At 33.7% G+C, this 23,152-nt stretch overlaps 3 protein-coding genes across 5 annotated transcripts in view; 2 read left to right on the forward strand and 1 right to left on the reverse strand.

Annotated features, from left to right (window-relative positions):
- LOC144441241 (dynamin-1-like protein) overlaps window positions 1-2,634 on the forward strand; it is a 16,998-nt gene extending 14,364 nt beyond the window's left edge. For all 3 annotated transcript variants that reach the window (XM_078130801.1, XM_078130816.1, XM_078130809.1), the window contains one exon: window positions 72-2,634. In XM_078130801.1, coding sequence (XP_077986927.1) covers window positions 72-128 — 57 coding nt within the window. In that variant the 3' untranslated portion in view covers window positions 129-2,634. The remainder of the gene's footprint in view (window positions 1-71) is intronic.
- LOC144441264 (uncharacterized) lies at window positions 2,522-18,429 on the reverse strand. The gene is made up of 16 exons (XM_078130827.1): window positions 18,136-18,429; window positions 15,997-16,625; window positions 15,412-15,585; window positions 13,808-13,870; window positions 13,198-13,307; window positions 12,632-12,739; window positions 12,017-12,110; window positions 10,601-10,731; window positions 9,436-9,522; window positions 7,887-8,002; window positions 6,779-6,857; window positions 6,390-6,479; window positions 5,962-6,066; window positions 5,345-5,503; window positions 4,850-4,911; window positions 2,522-4,205 (listed from the first exon to the last, which is right to left on the reverse strand). Exons 2-16 carry the CDS (start codon window positions 16,619-16,621, stop codon window positions 4,136-4,138), a joined length of 2,073 nt encoding a protein of 690 aa, XP_077986953.1. The 5' UTR covers window positions 16,622-16,625; window positions 18,136-18,429; the 3' UTR covers window positions 2,522-4,135.
- A 2,027-nt stretch (window positions 18,430-20,456) lies between these two features.
- On the forward strand, window positions 20,457-22,836 carry LOC144433943 (uncharacterized). Its single transcript, XM_078122358.1, has 5 exons — window positions 20,457-20,483; window positions 21,168-21,426; window positions 21,606-21,796; window positions 22,640-22,790; window positions 22,832-22,836. Exons 1-5 carry the CDS (start codon window positions 20,457-20,459, stop codon window positions 22,834-22,836), a joined length of 633 nt encoding a protein of 210 aa, XP_077978484.1.
- Window positions 22,837-23,152: the final 316 nt, after the last annotated feature.

Here is a 23,152-nt window from a genome sequence, read left to right on the forward strand (position 1 = left end):
ATAGTCATAGTAAAAATGGTATCAATGCAGGATAACAAAACTGATCATCTATCATTTCTTTTCTTTTCCAGGCTCTTCAAAGGGCCAGTCACATTATCAGTGAAATCAGGGAAACACACCTTTGGTAGTGAGACAGGAACAAATTATTAGTAGTTCATACCTGTATTATAACATCCACTATGGTGCGTAACAACTACCATAGTGCATGACTGGATTGTAACATTTGCCATGGTACATGCCTGTATCATAGATGAACTATGATGCATGCCTGTATTGTGTGGTTGGTGTCTTACATGCCTGCATCATTCAACTGCAATGGTGCATGCCTGTATTATAATAATATTGTCCATGCTGACTACTTGCATGCCTGTAAGGATACATTAAGCAGTGGTGCCGTTTAACTTCATCTATAGTGGTGCTTTGACGTGTCATTGCTTTACGGTGATGCATGGCTGTTTGAGACATTACAGTGATGCATGGCTATTTTATACTGTCTACAGTGATGTGGTAGTACTGTCATCAGTGATGCATGGCTGTTTAACAATACATATGTTTACAGTGATGCATGGCTGTTTAAGTATCTACAGTGATGCATGGCTGTTTAGTGCTTTACAGTGATGCAGAGCTGTTTGTCTGTACAGTGATGCATGCATGTATCATACTACAGGATATTACATCGTTCTCAGTGACAATATGAAAACATTCTAGTATGCTTGGGACCTTGAAATGAAGCTTTTCTTCTGGGGGAATTTTTTTGTGAATGGGTATGTTACATGCAAAAACAAGGATTTAAAAAGAAACTCAGTCGTCCAGTGTAGGACTGTGAAAGTGAGTGATTGGAATGATTTACAATCTAGATGTTATGATTACAAAATTACACAATTTTTTTTTCTACAAAAACATTAATATAGTTGATAAAATGTGAATATTGATGATTCAGAAGGTATGAAATTAAAACCAATAATTAGTAAAAATAATTAATGTAAAACAATCGTGTGTTGTATATTGATGTGACACTATTGTCAACAAAAGGACTGTTATGTATTTCTTGCGGATATGTAATTTTTTTGTACTACTATTACTACAGCTTTATGTTAAAACTTTGTGATCTCTCTGTTGTGCATGTAAAGAAATCTGATAGCCATCTCGTTGTGTTGTTGAACATTTTCCGTTTTCATTTTACCCAGGTTTAATTAACAAAACGCATGTTCCACCGTGTGCCAAGTGCAATGTCATCAAATACTGCCAATTTGAGGAATCTAAACTCAACCACTGATTTTTATATACAATGAACGTGATTTTTTTTATGCAAGATATTGATATTGTTCTATGAAATTATGATCTTCATCAATAGGTGTGATTTTTGTTTACGATCTGTCGCACTGTTTTCTTGCCAGTTTGTTGTAGGCCTAGCTTGAGCAATGCAAAGAACTTTTTGACAGCTTTCAGCGATTTGTAGATGTTTGATGAAATAGCACCTGGCTATATGTATAGTATTATTATAGTCTGTGTTATTGTTGAAGAGTGCATGAGTGGACTCCTAGAATTTGCGTGAACAACAACTCTGAATTGTAGTCATTTGAATTAATAAACCCAGTGACATTGAGTGCATAATGATTTTGGTCATTTCAATACAAGTAAGTTTCAAATTCACCAGCACAGAAATTCACCTCTGTCACTGCTTCTAGCTGATGCATGTTAATAGACATCGTAAACTTACAGGTGTAAATGTACTAGTATTACAAATGCATCCTTCTTCAACTGAACACTGCGAATGATTTACAGTGAATATTTGTCATCGGTATTTCCCCCAAAAAACACACATCAGCACAAAATCTGTCTAAGTTAATCTCAGGAGTTCGGATACTATCTACTTCATACAAACTATTCAGTGACAGTTGAAAGGAGGTGCTAAAATATAAATACTTACTATCATTTGTAAATTTATCTCTACTCAAAAAAAGTCAGTTCAAAGTTTGAAATATGTTGTCTTAGAAAGACAAATAGACATGTAGAAGCAGACAAACCAATTTAGTCTTTGTCAGTGAGAAGTTGTGATTAGTAAAGATAGATTTGTAGTAGAATAGAAATTGATACTTTACTCCATTTTATATAGTAATAGTAAAGTTACCTTATTGGAATCTAGTTTTTGAAGCGACTGCATAGCTTTCGTCTGAATCACGGAGACGTCATCAGTGTAATGATGTTATACCATTTGGTCAGGTGATTCCACTTTGAGATCACACTTGACTGAACGACATAAGATCATTACGTTTATGACGTCCGAGTGATTCGGACGAAAGCTATGTAATCAATTCAAAAACTAGATTCCAATAAGGTAACTTCACTATTACTAATATAGATTTGTACTTAGTACAGTTATGTGGATTGTCACTGATGTCTTCTACAGATACCATAGTCTCAACATTTCATCATTTTTTTTCACTGCACTTAATAGTTTCAATATTAGTATTACTGGTACAATTCAAAGCAAATGATACACCAGGAATGCAGCTTCTGATATATTTGACACAGTAGTGTGTTTTATTCGTCCAGTATAGAGCTATCCATGTATTCAATTTGTACATTTAGTTATACCATCAGAGAGAGAAAACTATGAAAATAAACTTTCATTATGTACATAACAAAATTATGTAGTCTTTGTCTTTCTTTGTAAATTGTTACAAAAAATATGAATTGTGTGTTTGTGGCACTGCAGGGATAAATTTCAGACCAGTTACTTATCACGCAATGTCATCTATACACTGGTTATATGTATTTATATTTATATGTATCAAACATTTTGGCAATCATGCACACCAAAACAGTATATAATGTTGAAATCATTCAAAAACCAACACTTGGCACTGAAAAAATAAAATGATGCATGATCGAAATTACAAATATCACTGCATTGCAAACTGCAAAGGTCTTGTAACACATATACATACAGTTTTGAGATCTTAGAAGTACACAAAAAAATGATATTGGCACTTTAAGTCTTGCTAATATCAAGGTTGTTGCATATTTTGTGTTCCAAGAATTTGTGCTTTTTACTAGATCTTGAACCAAAACCACAAACAAAACTGAAAGAAAATATTTACAGCTGATCCTGGAATCAAAGCAATTTCAATGGAATGATTGCATTATGAAAAACAATTTGATATTTGATGATTTTGTTTATAACATAACTTAATAGAAGATGTATATGCAAAATATTCTATAAAAACCATATTTGATCCTGATATTCAATGGGATAAAAAATTTGATTAATCAAATTTTGAAAATTAGTACATGTATTTGTATAAATGTATGTTCTAAAATTTCTGAATATAATCTATTTCATTATCAAATTGTATATTCTTAATTCAGTAAGCAATGGTTCAATACTTGATTCTTTACACTGTCACCGATCATAAAGTACTGACTGATATGTAATATTGAAATCATTTTGTCAAATTACTGTACTCTATATATACAGACATATAGTACTCAAGTCCTGATTATAACACATACAGCTCTGCTGTAATATATCCTGTGTGTACACAACACACAGGTGTACTATGAAATGTGGCTGAGAATTCAAACTTTATGTACAAAAATATTGAGCTAACTACAGGTATTTGAATTGATACTTTGATATTCTGTGCAATGCTTTTGATAATTTGTATTCTGAATGTGTAGTGAAGAATGATCCACTTTGGCAGGAATGACTGATTGTGTGTACATGTACATGTATATGTAAGTCAACCAGAAACTGAGTATTGTACAGTTACTTATTTCATCTTGTACATTGCAAAGTTGCATACAAATGAGTCTGCAATTGGCCCATATTAAGCTGAGGATGTCCATTCTTGTTTATCACTGTATATCAGTACAGGTTTCACTCCATCACTGATCGCAGTCAATGAGAAGCCCTTTGTAATAAACCCCAGTGGCTCATTCTCTGACTGCTTGTCCAACATTGTATATTTTGTTTTTACACAAGATACATTCATTGTAAAGATTATTTCACAAGGGATTTGTGCAACTATATATCAAAGTAACAAACTTCACATCAACACAATGATTTGCAGAAGTTGGGAACTGCATTAACTGTGGTAGATAGTACGCCTTGTACAACTCCTCTTCCCCTTTAATACTCAGATGCATCAGGTTCTGTAAATTGTCCAACTCTTAGAGAGGAGAATCCTGCCAATAGTGCTCTGTAAAGGAAACAACACATACTTACAGTTAAAAGTCAGAAATATGACTTCAATTTTTTAAAGTAGATTATAATGTGTTCACTGGTGAAACTTAAGTTAACCTACATACAAACTATAAATTAGTGTACCTGGTGGATAATTAAATGTGCTGTACGAATGTTTTATCATTATTCAAATTTATCATGGGGTTAAAAAGAATACAATAATTAATGCACCCAAATACATCCCACAGCTAAAAAAAGATCAAAGAAAAAATAGAAATAAATAAAAAACATACATAAATACCCCCTAGAGATTAGTGGATCTCAAAAAGCAAAAAAACTGACAATACTACTCATGTAACAGGTTACAAGCATTTCAAAATAGAGTAAATCTCTATACAATTTCCAATTCCTAGAGCAAAGGGTTGTATCAGAATTGAGCACAGTTAAAATAAGACCATCATTTCAACTGTTTCTCAAACGTTCAAAGAAATTATGGTTTATGAAGCAAAGAAATGTAAAAAAAAAATCTGACGGATAGCAACTATGAGAATTAACAGATTACAAAGTAAATGACAATATCATCAGCAGTTTGTTAAGTTGCACGTATAGCTTGAAAACAGACAACACAACCAAACGCTCAAAACCAACAAGATGTCCTACCTGTAGTGAATCTTTGTGGTCCTCTGTAAATTGGTGTGATCTAGTAATCTATCAACTTGTTCCTGTGATATCAAATAGATGAATTTATTGAGTACAATTGCAATTATAAGTACAAGTTATGTCCACATTACTATCAGCATCTGTTTCTGTTCACATTATGATTGAACTTTTCTTACAGTTTTGTAGCTTTAAAATCATGTATGATTTCAATATGTGACTTAAAATATATATTTTTCCAATATCAAAAAACAGAAATTGTACATTACAGTACATTACATTATCAAGTTAATAATGTAATCATTGCCCCATCTCTCCTCTCCCCATGTACTGTTCTCAAAATGTCCAGATGCAGTTATTATCGTACTGGAGTATAGCCAGTAAATACGGTGATGAAATCAAGTATTTTATATAATTGTGTTCTTCACATTGAGAGTACTTTACCAAGTTTACATTTTTTACATTATCAAAGCTTAATTGCTAGAAAGTGTTCATTACCTCACTCATCTTCAAACCACTTTCTTGGAGAATTTCTAGAACATCTAGAAATGGTATCATATTGCATTTTTCTACATCCTTTTGTAGGCAACCATCCAACACACCGAGTTGGTTGTCGTTAATGAACTGTTCCACCATACTAACAGTACTGCTTGTTGTCTGTCAAATAAAATGTTTGCAGAAGACAAAAATACTTAACATACATGTAGTTATGAAGTAATCAGACCTTACCAGATTTCATTATAATAGTGAAGTATGTTATACTTTGTCTTTAGTGGTAATACTGACAATAAATAAATAAACTTTAAAATAAATAAATAAACTTTAAACAATAGTGGCTATTGTTTTACTAGCATGAACAAATCTGGATGCATCAGAGTTGTTCACTTTTATGTATGTACTATTAAACTACAATTAATGCCACCTGAAATATTATATATATTACTACAATATCAGTAGAAAACAACCAAACCCGTACACATGGTCTCTTTCTAGTATATTTCAACTTTTAATCTTTTAAGTCAATCCACGTAATTATAACCTCCAGTAGTCTCTGATTCTGTTTAACAATCTAATTTATGTTGACTGAAAGTTCAGTGTTAATGTTGTTTATTTACCCGTTGTCTCTTGTATCCACCAACTCCAGCATGAAGTACATAGATATCCCTGGAATTCATCAAATCCTCAATCTTTGCCTGGATACCAGTTGGCACAGTTAGACCCTGTGGGATTAAATTTCAGTTCAATGTAAACTGAATTACATACATTTCCAAGTGATACATGGCACAATATGAATTGCATCTTTATCCACTGAACATCAAATTGTAAAATTAGAACATGACTGACATTAAAATAATGACATCCCACAAAAGCAAACATAACAATTATTTGCTATCCAGCAATCTGTATATTTTCTGCTTAGAAATATTTCAATGCTATAATAACTGAATAGCTAAATATAAATTTTCCTTGTAACATATTTATGTACATTTCGTGATCAATGTTGATTTTATATGAACAGTATAAACAAACATCAAATTCTTACCTGTAAAGTGAATATTCTGAGTGTTCTGTGTTTATGCATTGGTACCAGCAATGTCATGATACCTTCATCACCCAGTGGATTGCTTCCCATCTGAATAGTAATAAATAACGAGATAAGTATTTATAATTTGATGATTGACCAAGTAATGAGAGAGTACAACACTTGTAAACATTAAAATTTTTATCAAGTATTTACTTAAAATGTCGCTTATACAGTTGTGAACTATAGGACTGGTAAACAATTTGGATGTGTTACTTGAAAGTGGATACGAGTTTATGACTGTAGAGCGACAGTATGGTAGCAAGAATACTTATATACAATAATGTTTGTGATAATTTCAGTTCTACAACACACTTTAACAGTAACGTTAAACAATGATATTATCATACCATGAGTACTTCCAGGCCTATATTCTTCTTCAGACCAATCACAAGTTTCTTGGCTGCATCAAGATTTATATGATTATTACTGTATAAAACATGAAAACATTCACATTATTAGTGGCTTTGTACATAGTAAATTATATTACCAGTTATAGGGAAACATATCCAAGGAGAAATCAATTGTTAGCTGCACACCTGATACCTGGCATAAACATTTTAATTCAGCTCTATTCTTACTTGTAGTGTTCTCCCTCAGGATAGACTGCAAGGATATCAGCTAATTTACATATACTTTACATATGAATAACATGATAATTTGCATATTGGTTTGCATAGTGATCAGCATATAATATGGATGTCTTCAACACTGGAACAAACTCTGACATGTTTATTTTAACACATACACACATGTACATTGGGGATCAGCCATTTCTCTTCTTGTGAAAGTATTATTATGATTTTTGTCATTCAAAGATTACTAAAGCTCAAAGATGGTAGAACACATTTGAAGCACAGTAGAAACCTGCCAAACATGGCGGCCTAGATGGCAAGGACGTTGTTGCACCATGCTTTCTCTACAGTGGGGAGAACACTGTTACTGTTATATTTGGAGTGCCAACACTATCAGGCAATTATCTAGCATTATGTTTTTAAATTGTTGGATGGCTACAAAAGTACAGGTTCATTCAATGGAGCTCTAATAAAACTTTCTTTTGATTTACTTATAATTCAACAAGGAAAATATTTGGACAACCAACAGTGTTCAAAATGTTTGGAAAACATACATTACTCCTATTGCTTTGACAGCAATGTTTAAAATAATTTCACATAAATGTGAACCACAAACCATGTCTTACATGTAAACTAATTAAAAGTAGATTTGATATTTTTTTTCAGTTTGGTGTACAAATGTGCCTTCTAACAAGAACAAGTAACAGATACAAACTAGAAATAAGCACAAAGTGGTAAGCGCAGTGTACATTTATCAATCTGTATCTATTTTGTATCCTGGCTAATTCCCACACCTCTCAAAGTTGTGGAAAATAGGAATTAAAAAGTTGACAAGAGTTGTTTATATCTATCAAAGGAAAAAGTTGAATATTAGTGGATTTACCTGAGATTGAGTATTCTGAGTGTTGTATTAACCTTGAGTGCTCTACCTAATGCCTGACATCCAGGGAGTGCAATGCCATTCCAGGATAAATCCAGCATTTCCAGTATTGAGTTGGCCTATAAAGCATGCAAAATGTAATCAAAGCAAAACTTACATGCACGTACAACATACACACAGCCAACATGCTAATCATATCATGCATAAGTTAAGGTGTAAAGGTTAATTTTGTATAACGAGTTGTCTTTGGTAACTATTTGTAAGAATTGTAAAGACATGGTGAATTTTGTTATTTTTCACAAAATTTGTTGTTCACTTTTAACATTTTATAAATATTGGGATATCTACATATAAGTGTGTGCAGAGTTTTCATGACATTTCTTTTTTAAACTTCAGACAACCCAATGTTATGTATTTTTTGTTAGAATGCATTTGCTGGTGAAAGGTATTTCAAACTAATATCTTTGTGAAAAGAATTAAGCCAGTGTAAGGTACATACATACATACATACATACATACATACATACATACATACATACATACATACATACATATATAAATAAATACATACATACATACATACATACATACATACATACATACATACATACATACATACATATATAAATACATACATACATACATACATACATACATATACATACATACATACATACATACATACATACATACATACATATACATGAAATTGTGATATTCTCTCAAGTTTGTTTGCATGCATGCACTTCATATTTTGGGAAAAGCTTGTGGGTGGATGACGTTGTGAAGTTGTTGACTTGTATGTTGAAAATTTGAAAAAAGGACACTCTATATTGTTTATAAATGCACTGGATTGACTAGAAACATTAATCTGGGATATGGTCCTCGTACCGACAAGGTCCATGATAAATTTATAAGGGTTCCTAGAATCTACACTGCAAAATACAGTGCACTGAGTTATAACAACACTCTTTAAAGCTACTCTAGCTGTAACTGGATGATTATTTTTTTGATCAGACAACCAACAATACATTCACTGAAAATTGTTAAAATACCAATAATTAGACATTGTACATGTCAATTTGGGGTCAATTGTTCCCATAAGCAGTATAATAACATATGTAAATTGTGATTGTATTGGGGCACTGATTTTTGGGTGTGGACCCTAAAATCAATTTGATTAAAGTTATTGTATGTACCATATGTGTACAGCTACACAAATACATTTACCCATGAGGGATTCCATACTGTTCAGCATGTAGGATATTACCATGAAGTCATTATAGCTAATGCAAGATAGTTTCCAGTTGGAGCTTGTGCAGCTTTAAAGTTTTTTTCAACAAAAACAAGAAAAAAAACTTTCTTTGTTTAAAGTGCTATATATTTGAACTTTTCCAGATGTTGTTAAATTGATTTGTCAGTACATTACAGTACTTTTATAACATAGACAAATAAATTTTGTCCTCTTAGTACTTATATCATTTTAATTTTCTCTTGGTATACATGTAGTTGCTGAACACACTAAAATCCACAAGACAATCTGATGCCTTACCTTTAGAGCATTGAACAATGCTACACTGCCTTTACCACGGATTGAATTCCAACTTAGGTTTAATCTTGATACACTGTTATTTTCAGCCTGTAAAAATCACACAAAATTTACCATAAATATCAAACGGATAAACTGTTATTTTCAGCTGGTAAAAATCATACAAAGTTCAGCATAAATATTAAATGAATTACAAACAAAATTTATACACAACTTCCTTGGGTCATATGTTTCCTATTGTTTAATTTCCTGTGTATGAACGAGTTAAATAATGCAGTACTGTAGTGCTCAGGTAAGCATGATTAGTTACCGTTCAGTCACCACCTGTTTTACATTTACTTTATCACAAACATCATGACATTTTGGTGTTTAATTGGAAAGTTCATGATCTACTGTTTGGGAAAAAAATTGGATGTACCAGATAATGGCTTAATTGACTGAAATTGTACATGGTAGAAAGATTTCGTTATCTTCCATTTTTTTTCTTTCTTGTTTGAGATAGAGAAGGAAGACTGAAAAACAAGTTGTTAAATTGTGCTTGATTGATGACAGTATTATTTTGAGATCATTTTGCTATTCCAGTGTTTGTTAAATTTACAAAGACTAAAGATACAACACTTGAATACTGTTTAAAATACTTAGGAAGACTGCATTCTGGTTGGCAAGTGTGTGTGGTGTAACTGCAGACTAAATTCTGGATTTCATGCTTTTTTCAAGTTTCATAAAAATCAAATTCTAAAGTGCTACTAATAATTAGTAACATCTCTGCAATGATTGAGACCCCATAGTCTTGTTGCTAGAGACCTCAGGCTAATCTGTTTACTGTGAAGGAAACCAAAGGTCGCGACTGAGGGTGCTTAGTGCTAGCGCCCTCAGTTATAGTAACCTTCGGTTGCCTTTAAAGCAGAATAGCCCAAGGGGTCTACCAGCTAGACTAGAGACCTCAATGACCTAGCATGTACTTTGATTCAGTTGACCCCCACCAGTGACCTATCTGGCTTATCAGTTGACCCCAAGTGACATTGTGACATATTTGAGTAGACCTGTATGGACTAGCTTAGCATATCTAATTCACCCCTGTGACTCCAGTTTATGCAGCAATTGATATTTGGAATTTTAATAGCATGACAGCTGGCTAGATGAATTCCTGCTAATTCTATCAACTTACCAAACCTGGGGCTAGATGAATTCCTGCTAATTCACCAAGTTCATTGTGACTAAGATCCAACTCAATTAAGGTGGAGTTATTTTTAAGGGCTTCACTCAGTATCTTGGCATCACCATCTGTTAAGTGGTTTGCTGTAAATATACATGAATGAACACAGAATTACAACTACATCACTTCAAATCTTAAGGCATATACAATATCTCGGATACGGGGGACTAAGGGTACTTGCAATTGCTGTATTTCAATTTTCAAATTTGATTATGGATTAATAAATTAAAATATTATGATTACATATATATTACATCTGAAGGATGCTTGGTCCAATCATCAATGTGGTAAATTTTGCACACTGGGGATAAAGCTAACATCAATTTTTAATATCAACTTGGTCTTGCATACTAACCTTAGTAGGCTATATACAGTTTTATTCATTTTATATTGCATATGGGTTCTAAAGCTATTGTATACAGTACATATATTGGACCCATTATTCTTCTAACTTGTCGACCACAGATAATTATCTTCATCTGCCACAATATAGCATATGTATAATTTTTATTGAATAAATTCAACAGTCCAACATCAATACAGATTTCTATTCATGTACTGCTGTAATCAAACTACCTGACAAAAGTCGGTTTCTCAATCATACAATAATGAATTGATGTGCTGGTATTTTCCATTTGAATCACACACATCATTTCCATTAAAACTTATATAGTAAGGGCTACAAAGAACTTTTAATGGTCTCTTTATAATTCATTTACTCATTTCCTGCTTGATATTTTGAAATTCCTTAGTCTGTAATTTTCAATTTTCCACTTCTATACACACGGCAAAAAGCCCTCATGGTATGTTGAGAATAAAATACAGCATAGATGACTGTGTATGAATAGGAGTGATTGTGTGTAATAATGAAATTCTTTCAAGAAAGGCAATTGTTCGTTTTTTTCAATATCCTGCACACACATATATCAAAACCATATGTTTTCCTCATATGTGACGGACTGTGGTTCTGAACTCAAACGATATATACATTATAATAAGTGATGAATAATATACTATGTTGCACTAAATTTCAAATATTAATAGCTGTATCAACATTCTGTGTTTGAGTTTACTGATTGAAATGTAAACTATTCATAATCTAAAGTCAATTTTCATTAGTTAGTTCACTAGGGAATGAATATACACGGTAGCTACAAGTTTACTAATCTACTGCTATCCTTAATCAAATCTCAAGATCTCTCTTTACATTTTATTTCATGTTGGCATCCAAACTACAAGTTCACTTGCAAATTTCACCATAACCACCAAAACGCATTAAATAACACCATCAAAAATAAATTACACACATTTAATCGTCTTGCAGGTGAAAAAAATCTATGATTAGGAAATCTTGATAGAATGACTTACATCTGAGTGACAATGATTTCAGTGCATAGTTTGTCTCCAACATTGAAAACATTGCTGCTGCTCCACGGGAATAGATGAAGTTCTCAGAGATATCCTGTGTAAATTTGACATGGAAAAAACTGTGTGAACACACAATATTTATCATGACACTGTGTGAGATACTGTATTCAATCAAAAGTGACATTTCCCTTATCATAACATTGCCTGAATTCCATGATCTAATCCATATTTATCATTTTGTCTACTATTGCATCCATCATATTTCAACTATGATACTGACACATAATCAATATCAACTCGATTTCATAATATTATGAAAATTACGAATTGAGTGATAGGCTAGTATCAAAATTCATCAACTCCTGTCCTTGTATTAATTAATGTATAAAACTGGTATCAAATAATTATTGATGTAATCCAGCTATGCTGAGGAAGGGCACACTGATTAGTAATGGTAGGTAGGAGACAAAGCAATCTTTGAATTTATATCAAACCACCTGTTTTATGTTTTAGGAATTTTACATAGCTTGTAGGTATCAGATTGTAAGAACATTGTTGAAATTATTAAACTACTTTCTATATTCTTAAAATCAAACCCTTTTTACTAGTACTTACTAATTTTGTTATATTGGCGTTTTCCCTAAGCATAGTTGCTAAGGCAACAGCACCTCCTTCTTCTAGGTGATTGTCAACTAAATCCAAATCTTCAACGAATGGGTTGTCCTGATGAAGAAAACACCATGAAAGTAATTGTTAATTAAATCTGGAAAGTAACTCACAGGGTACATCCTGGAAGGTCCAGGCTTGACACCCCCGAGCACAAAGTGGAACAGAATATAAATTTTAGAACTATAACTTCAAAATTTGATTCCATGGAGATTTTTTACAGCTATTTGTTTCGACACCTTTTTTTTCATAATACATTTCCATTAGCATGAACGATGTTGTTCTACAAAGGTTAGCTGATGGAATCTCAAAGGCAACAGCAAACCTTTCAGTCCACCTTATATATGTACTTTCACATTTTTTAATTACACTCATCAGAAATTCGATTTCTCATGTGGAATATTTGCTAGCCAAATGTTGTAAGATTTAAAACCATCCCTTCAAAAAGTGTAAGCTTGATAGAAAATGCAGTCACTCAGAAATATTTAGAGTCTTTTAGTGTATCCTATACTCACTGTCATAGCTCTGGCTAGCGGTTTAGTTTGTTTGTATCCCAGATAATGATGTCTCATTCTCATCACTGGATCTCTCAGATGTCTTATTACGTAAGATATCGGAATGACTCCTATAAACCAAAAGAAGGAAAGTAATGGGTTACATTTATATGACATTTATCATTTATCACGACAATCACAATTTCATAAAGTACAACGTCTGTCATAAAACACCAGTGTTATGATAAGCAGTGAAGTGAAAGTTGTTAACTTTGTTCATTCTCACAAACCAGAGCTGATGTTTCTTCTGTGACACTGTGAAATATAAACCTCCCGTCTTGACAGTGTGTCTTGGACGGTGCCATAAAAGAGGTTGTGGTTTACAACAATGAGTTCATTCTACCTTCAAGGTGAACATATTCTGTATAATATCTGATGTGCAATAGGATATACATCAATACACCACATTTTTCTGTCTTGATTTTTATCAAACTGAGAAATGGAAAACTATTTGGTTTCAGTGCATATCGTTAGTATTAACTATGATGTTCTCTCAGGTTCATATCTGACATTTATTTTCAAAATATTAATTTTTGTCATATTTTGTCATAAAATTCTGATGAGAACCCACCTTCCTTCCTGCATTGTTCCAAATAAATATTAGTACCACTCGGGTCATATTCTCTCTCTGGGTCTGCAACCAAACAAAATTTAATACCGTAGAGTACAGGCTCTGCAACACTGTCATGCATGCAGTCATCAATGTAACCGGATCACACTTACACCATACACAGATACCATTCATCTGGGTTATTTCACCATGGTTACAACAGGTACATATACTTGTAAAACAATTGTATTATTGCAGGAAGGCATTTTAAATAGGGGAACAGCTGTCATGCCTGGGTCAATATGCATACAATATTCATTCACATTTTAAGATATAAACCTTCCTCAACACCTAGGCTATACAATATTTTAAGCTCTGCATGATGAATTCAAACATGTTGAAACATATTTTGGTGGCTTTCGTAGTATCAATAATGAGACACAACACCTGTTGACTTGTCTCTGTAGGTTTATTCAATAAAACCATCAAGTTGACAATTAAACTGCATGATAAAGTTACTCTCCTACAAGTGGTAGATTTGATTTCTAGATAAAAAGCCTGACACATTAGACCAATTTAGGACTACAATACTGACTCACAGTCAAGAAAAGCATAGAATAATACCACTGAACGATAGAACTATCCCTAATGTAATCACACAGCTCTTTAACATCGATAATCAAATTTACTACATATTGATTTTCTATAGATTTCTTTCCTGTGCATTTATTCTCTGGTCAATTTATTCCCATTGCATATTTATTGCCTGTTTAATTTATTTCTACTGTGTAGTTTTTTATTCCCTGTTTATAAATTGATTCCTTCTGTGTGTTAATTCCCCGAGCTATTCATTTCATCTTGCTGTTTACCATAGTAATTTACTTTACATTATATAACACACTATTTGTATACTACTGTAAATGGTAACCTTGGTTTACATTTTAATCTAAAACTCCATTCAAAAAGAACACTGTTTTGATATTTAGTTGAGTCCAAGTTTTTTCAATCAAAATTTTGATGAAAATAGCCTCTGGAAAATGTAACCCAAATTTCAAAAAAAAAAATAAAAAAAAAAATAAATAAAAAAGCAGAAAAGAATTTGGCAAAAATGAGGTCAATCTGAACACATCAATAGCTATACAGGCACTGTATAAAATTGATTTAGTATACTGAATTTCTCTTGACACATTCAATAACCGAAATCTATATTCATATTTTACATTGCTTCCCTTTTAATAGGAATATAAGCGACATGGTTGCAAGCATAAATATTTTGGAAATGGAATTAATAATGAAATCTGGTGATATACTAGCAACCATACAATGCAAAAGTAATTTGGAGTGGCATTATAAATACCATGGGCCCATTGAACATATTGACATATTGTTCCATTTCAACAGTAGAAAATTTAAATACTTATTATTTTTTTGGTAAGTAAAGTATGATATTGATGAGACTTGACCAGATGGTTTAACATCATTATGTTGATGATGTCTGAGTGAGTGAGTGAGTGAGTGAGTCGGACGAAAGGTATATACTCGCTTGACACTGGATTCCGAAAAAAGGGGTAACTTATCTCTGCTTTGATACTATATGGATTGTTGATGTGATTTATAAATCTTACCTGGTGGGAAATCTTCTTCTAAATCGGTGTCATAGTCTGCATCTGTTACTTTCGGTCCTTCCAACAATTCTTGAAATGACTGTACAGTTCTCAATGAAGGACGTTCAGACTCTTCTGGTTTTTCTTCCACCGCCTCTTCTTCTTTCTTTGGAGTCCACACCCACTTGGCCTTTTCTTTTAGGTTTCAAAGAGAAAAGAAATGAAATTCACAATTCAATCTCAGATCTGAATGGTTCAGTGATAGACAGGTCACAGATCAGATTTGATGAAAAAAAAATTCACATGTAAGCAGGTCAGAGATCAAATTTCATGAATAAGCTTATACATTCTGTTTGTCTCTATCAGACACAAACCATTCTTCTTCTTTTTTTTACTTTTCACAAAGTGAACCTAAATCGTCTGTTTATTGAGTCTGTTTTGATCATGAAGTGAATGTATCTAAGGTGATAACAACATGCACAGTAATTACTATCATCATATTCACCCTGACACTTAAGTGATAAAACATAACTGGATTCAATTTTCAAATTAAGCTGAAATTACAACAACAAAAAAATGTTTTAAAATTTAATTACCACTACATACCTGTCTCTATTTCCATTTCATTATCTATTTCTTCCTTTGACTCTCCTTGATCATCATCTAATAGTTCCGTAACAGACCATGGTCGTACTACAATTTCATCCCCTCTTACTGCTGTAGCAGTTTTTGGTCTCTCATGTGGAGATTTCCTTCCATCTTTACGACCCTTCTCCCCGACACTGCTCCATGGTCTAACTTTTGGTCCTTTGGTTACCACAGTTGTCTCTACAGGTGTTTTTTCCCTTGATTTAGGTCTTCCCATATCTCTCCCTAAGTCATTGGTCTCTATAGGTGTTTTCTCCCTTGATTTAGGTCTTCCCATATCTGTCCCTGTCTTGTTGTTGGTCTCATCTTCCTGTTTGGGTTGATGTTTTGCTCTGCGTATTCTCTTGGGGGATGTCTTTGGAGACCATTCTTTTCCAGAATGGTGACCATGTTTGCATCTGGAGTGCCCCGAGCTGTGTGTATGCTGTCGAAATCTGAAACCCTTTTCTACCTTTTCCCGGGTATACTCTGCTCTCAACCTTTCTTTCTCTTCTTGTGTTAACACTGGCTCATCTTCCAATGACTTCTCTGTGATTGTTTCTAGGAGAAGCAGAGAGTTTGGAGTACGTGGGACTACTGCCATGATCCTGAAAAAAAAAAATTATTACTAAAAATATCACATACTTATTGGCATCGACTGTTTAGTAGAACTGATACAAAAAAATCCAAAATTACAAATAAGGAACATTTTCAAACTACTTCATCCACTATGAAGCTAATAATTAATGCCAAACTTTGATTCTTCTATTTTTATCATTTTTAATGTTGATTTATTCATTCAATTTTTTGAACAGTGTTGTTTATAAAGTTAGTATCACAACACAAATGAAAACATGTTCATAAAGATTAAAGATTTTAAAAAATCATATCAGTTTATTCCACTATGACAAACAAAACACTAATTGTGCTGGTGTAACTTACACATGATATACAGTGTGGCATTGATTGTGTGTGTGTGTGTGTGTGTGTGTGTGTGTGTGTGTGTGTGTGTGTGTGTGTGTGTGTGTGTGTGTGTACATTGTGTTTTCTTCTTTGAAACCAAAAGTATAGATTATTACATAGATCTACAATGAGATACCTAGCACCATGACTGGTAGTCTAGTTCCTATACAGGATCGTTACGATTTACACCTCCACTCACTGGTTTAGTTAAAAGACTACGACTACATGACTGTCAAATAGCCATATATTAAATATATAGTCTTTGTACAATCTTTGCATACACTGTCACCTCTGAAAGTTTGAATCTTACCTTTTATAGTTGTGTTACGTCATTTATTATACAAATATCTCAAATAATATATTGCTTTGACATATAAAATTTAAGCTTCTTTACATTTATACAGGCACTCGAATCAATCTGTATATTCATTTTTTAAATGTATAGTAAATTTACTATACATTTAAAAACAACAACAACAACAAAAACAAACACAAACACAAACACAAACACAAACACAAACACAAACACAAACACAAACACAAACACAAACACAAACACAAAACAACAGCATACAGATTGATTCGAGTGACTGCATTTATACATGTCACATGCGAAAAATAAAAATGACAAGTACTAAAATTCTATGAAGCTAGTCACTGGAGCAAACAAGTGCTCGCTTTCGTCATGTCTGTAATCTCGTCAGAAGAACACTACAGCCGTCTTTTGTCAACGTCTTACAACAAAATCTTATTGTTGTGAACTAAGTATGATAAAGTCAATAATCCAGTACATTTGTTGTTAACTAATGAACGTAGAATGGCAATGATTAGGTACGGTCTGAAGTACGGTACATCATCTCGCTGATTACAGAAAAGTACCAAATCAACGAACTGGGTAAACTGTCACCCAGTAGCCAACTTCCGGATTTGTCTACCATGTACAATACTACTAGTATGACACCTATACCATTGTAACCTTCCATTTAAAATTATCACAAATTTATATAATAAGTTCAAGAAAAACACAATACATGGTTCTCGTAAGTTTGAATCGCAAAGTGTCAATACGACTCAGTCATTATCAAGCCTACAATACTGGCAATATTATATCTGCATTGTAATGGACAGTGAAGGAGTATGTTTAGCAGGACTCACCTGTGAAGGTACGGCGTCCCTGTTGACAAAGCAACGGTGACAACACAGTGATTTGCCGACTCCTTCAACGGTGTAACGTCCGGTAGTCCGTATGAATATTTTGATTCGCGTTACCTTCCAGAGCTAGGACATGAACATATCTTTGTAGTTCTTACAGTAATCAGCAGAACTTTGTAAAACCTGTACTTCATTCAGAAGTTCTGATAGGATACGAACTTATGGCCGACCGTACTAGACTGATTTTCCGCACAATTTTATGATAAAACACTCGAGTACTCACACTGCAGACGACCAGTGATGTGCATCCTAGTAAAATATGCGAGCGTAATAGATATTGGTTGTTTTGAACTATGAGGGCGCACCATCAATATCACGTAAACGTAAACCACAGACAAGTGAATTGCGTAAACCTACATGTCATTTGCATGTAGATTGATGGGGATGTACACAGATTCTATAAATGAGAATGTATCAATGGTGATAAATGGCTGTTTCGTGCTCATAAATGACATTTTCTATGTAGAGTTTTCTATCACATTCATTATTCACGCAATGATGCTGGATTCAATTTGGATTTAATTATACTTGCAAAGGGTAGAAAAGAATAGAAATTAGAATCACACTGTGGATTTCAGAGAAAAGATTTTTAAAAAACCCACACACAAAAAACCCTGCAAATGTGTATTGACTGTGTTATTTTTTCACGTGGATTTTATTTTGTACAGTCTGTATTCAATTACGTGCATAGTTTACTATACATCCGTAAATACCCTGGTTTACTGTCTACGCTGGTTGATCTTGACTATGACCTCAAAACACAAAATAGTTGTAGTCAGCCAGCGACGATACTAAGGCGTAAACAAATTGTGTGGTTCCGATTACATTTAATTTTATTTTTTACATTTTATTTCATGTGGGAGTGTGTAATTCAGGTAGTTATGTTTTTTTCTGTTGTTTTTCATACGGCGTCTATGGTATTGGCTTCTTCTCATCAGATACACAGCCATTAGAGATCAGAAGAACTGTCTTTTTCAGTTGATGTCACATGGATCCACTATTTCTTGCGAGACTTCACAATTTTACGCGATTTTTTTCTCGAATATGTTTTTTAAAAAGTTTAGGGTCGTCGTGAAACTAGGTGGGGTCGTGTAACCGGAACCAAACAACTTTGTAAATTTAAAACAAAACAACTCCCCCCCCCCAAAAAAAAAACAACAACAAAAAACAGACAAACAAAAACACCAAAAAAGATCGTCATTTTGATCATAGTTCTAATATAAGGCTTCTCAGTAAATTTCACATTAAAAATAACAATTCTACCCATCTAAACTTTACTGAGAAGATCTTTCACAATTGCACACAAAGTTTTATGGTCTGTCATGAAGAAAGAATCGTGGTCCTTCTACTCCATGGGCAAGCCATAGTCTTAGACGTCGGAGACAGAAGGCTAGGGATGTCCGTGGATCCGGATAAAAAAAAATACGCAGCTAGCTGCGTATTCGAAAGTATATCACTGTAATAAACATGTAACATCTGTTGGCATTGTTGTGTATGTGGATTACCTAACTTTAGTACATCACTATTTTAAGAAATGTAGTGATGTAATAAAGATTATATTCTAATATTATGTATTAAACAACCTCCGAGTCGATATACACCTGATGAACAGTCCTGACATGAGGTCACCAGATCTGTCTCTGATATTGTTGTCATAAGTTTTTCGACATGTAAATATGTTTATTTATTAGATCACTACGATATGCCCCAAACAGGACCGTGTAAATACGTTCATTACACTTTTCCAAAAATTCAAGAATGTACCGTCTTTCTCTTGTCTCTTCATTCATAGCAACAATAATCTTATTCATGTGTATAATAGAAATTCACAATGCGACCCAGATTTCACTCCGAGATTAATTGTACATGTCTCTGACAGTGGAGAAGAAATATTTAATTTATACTTAATTTATACTTAATTTAATTTATATGTAATATGTATACAAAGTAAACTTTTGCTTGTCTCGACAGGAACGAGCCTCGATTTGATTACCTCGATGCCCTCATTATTCAAATAGTAGCCGCAGCACTCACAAAAAGTCCGTATATATCTGCACATAAACTTGGATGACAATAGAGCGATTAAGCCAAATGCAATCTGCTAATTGTATTTTTTCGTACGAATAATTGCTTGCGTTACCATTATTATTTTCCGATGAATGATTCTGATACTGCAACTTGAAAGTAAGTTCGAGGAATTACAACCCACCACCCCTCCTCTAACATCGTTATGTCCATTCTAAATATAACCCATTACAGCAAATATGGCGACTTGCATTGCACAACAATCTGTAAATATGTCACCGAGGTCTACTATTTATTACGTTACTTTCTCCTGCTACTCCCCAAAACAAACCACTAGCCATCGGTGGGTGACAAAACCGAGTCACAGAAAAAAGCCCCGGTTTCGAAAAAGCCAACCAAGGTAAGTGACACCGTTTTTAGTTTGCTTCATGCTGCAGTATTCAGATTGTCGTCTGCAACTTGTGTGAAATGTTTTGTTTCAAATTATTAGGTGAAATCTGTTGAAGTTTTTTGTTTTTTGTTTTTATGTTGTTTTTTTTTTCACTTTCCACCTATTTTAATTTGTAGTTCTAATTTCTCGACATTGAAGATAGTGTGATTAAATGCACCAACTGTATTGTGTCTGTATGGTTGTAATTTTAGGGTTTAATTGTTATTTCAGCCTGAAAACTGCTCTTCACTTTTATGTTTGCTGTTGTGTTGTGATTACCGCTACCCCCCTCCCTCCCTCACTCACTTAGAGTCACAACATAATTTCCTCAGGCAATGATGGGTGTCTCAAACATAAGAAAGTCATAGCGAGAGAAGTATATGTGTATATAACCACCCGTAGTATTTACATTATTTTATTATAATTTTCACAAAATACGAAAGAAATTATATCAGTGGATGAAAAATCACATATTTATCACACTTCCCCTTTTCACTGTCACTTTCTTTTTCTGTTTCAGGTTTCCATACTGTTTTCTTCAGATACATTTGAATACCAGTGTACTGAAACCATGGATTGTAAATCTAGTGGAAAATATGGCAATAGAACCCTGAAGAATGATCGTCTTTCTAATTACTACAAACGCTCTCACTCTGCCCAGTTCTATATCACTAAAGTGATCACTAGTGGCTCATATACACTATTATCACAAGATGACACAGAAGAATTACAAGAGAAATTTGGAAATTGTTTTGATGATGGAGGACTTGATGCTGGAGGTAAATTGAGGAAAATGTAACTTGTTGTCCCCCCCCCCCAGTCATTTTTAATGAATTTTTATTTTGCTCTTTCAAATGGTCACATGGCACACTTTTTATAATATATTAGAATACATTTGTAAATGATGTTTGTTTCTATAGATCATTAATATTTTAAAACTTTAATTCAAATTCACTAGCAAATTGTCACAGAAGAATGCTATGGTACAACTCCAGCAAGGTTACATACAGTTTAAATAAGAGAAAGCGATGGGAGCTGCCAGCACTTTTGAAAGAAAACATACAAGACACTGAGATACATGAAGATTTGAACTTCAAAGTTATTCTGACAGAACATGAAGTTGCAGGAAGTGTGGCTGGGAATGCTCAGGTATGTATGACCCCCTCAACTGGGTAAATGCGACTACAACCGAGAGTCTCAATTTGAAGTAGACACTAAGTGCGACTGTCTTTGCGACTGCTGTTGAGACTCTCAAAGGGGGTTGTAAACAGTGAATGAGAGTGAATCGTATTTGAGACTCTCAACGGGCTCATAAACAGTAAATGCGACTCATTCTGAGACCATCCAGCTACTACGGTAGTACCGTATGACTTTATCATTCACATCTAACTGTATAACGATTACAGTGAGTGACTGTTGAAATTTCGCCATGATGATGAATATCTACGCAACAGTATGAAGGATTACATGTACATGCGTTGGCAATCATGGTCACAAATCATGGAGTTTTAACTTGAACTAAAGTCTAATGAGCCAAATGCATGTATATGAATATAGACGAAGTGACGCGTGACGTACAATGTGGTAACGTATGATGTTCCGACGCATGGTCGATGATCGTAATTTGTTGCCCACGATCTAGTAATATGAAAATTCCAACTGTACAATCTCAACTACACATCATTATGTGGAAGGTCTGCATTGTACAATGTGGCCATGGGTGGATTCTGTATGTCGGACATTTCCTACATCAACATGTCATTACCACAAAAGGAGTTGTGTTACTTGGATATACAGGGTGCATTATGACGTTCAGTACTTGAAGGGGGAAAGCAATTATTTCAGCTATGATATGTGCTAGCCTTTATTGTATTTTGGTTTTATGTAACAAACATTTGAAAATTTGGGAATAGGGAAAAGAAATGCATCCTTATGTGGAACTGCAATGCTTGTATCCTGAAGTATACTTACATCATCTTTATTTTCCCTCAGGCTAATTGTATAGGTGTATGGAATAGTAAAGCAGCAAAAGTAGAAAAGAAGCCAAAGAAGAAGTATGGAAAAACAGAAACTTTACTTCATGAACCCAAGCCATCATCACCAAGAGGAGCTACAGGTCTACATGATGATGACAATGATGACAGTGAGAATCAACCCCTGCCAATGCCAGAAATCACCTACAAGGTTGATTATGCACTTCCTCCAAATTCTCATCCAGTTTCCAAAGAAAGTAGTTTTATGAAGTGGAAAAAGAGTAAGTTAATTTAACTTTAAACATACTATGTTAATCTGAACAGTCTTCTGAGTAGTTTCAACTGAGAAAGGTCAAAATTAACAGGTTGGCCTACACAGATGTGCTTATGGTGCAAAGACATGATGAAATAGCCATCGATCAGGTATAATTGTGTGTTTGCATATTCAGAAGTCATCAAAACTGATCCTGCGGTGTCTTATCTCATCACTTGCTTCCCCAACCCACCTTGAAAATAATAAAAGACATACTGT

This window comes from Glandiceps talaboti, chromosome 1, assembly GCF_964340395.1.
Source record: "Glandiceps talaboti chromosome 1, keGlaTala1.1, whole genome shotgun sequence".
Classification (NCBI taxonomy): Eukaryota; Metazoa; Hemichordata; class Enteropneusta; family Spengelidae; genus Glandiceps; species Glandiceps talaboti.

Coding starts and splice junctions, on each gene's coding strand:
- LOC144441264 (XM_078130827.1), bottom strand. CDS start 16,621: ATGGCAGTAGTCCCACGTACTCCAAACTCTCTGCTTCTCCTAGAAACA. Junction 10,732..12,016: donor GAAATCATTGTCACTCAGAT/GTAAGTCATTCT, acceptor GTATATTTACAG/CAAACCACTTAACAGATGGT. Junction 4,912..5,344: donor GTGGTTTGAAGATGAGTGAG/GTAATGAACACT, acceptor TTGATATCACAG/GAACAAGTTGATAGATTACT.
- LOC144433943 (XM_078122358.1), top strand. CDS start 20,457: ATGGCGACTTGCATTGCACAACAATCT. Junction 21,427..21,605: donor TGGAGGACTTGATGCTGGAG/GTAAATTGAGGA, acceptor CAAATTCACTAG/CAAATTGTCACAGAAGAATG. Junction 21,797..22,639: donor GTGTGGCTGGGAATGCTCAG/GTATGTATGACC, acceptor ATTTTCCCTCAG/GCTAATTGTATAGGTGTATG.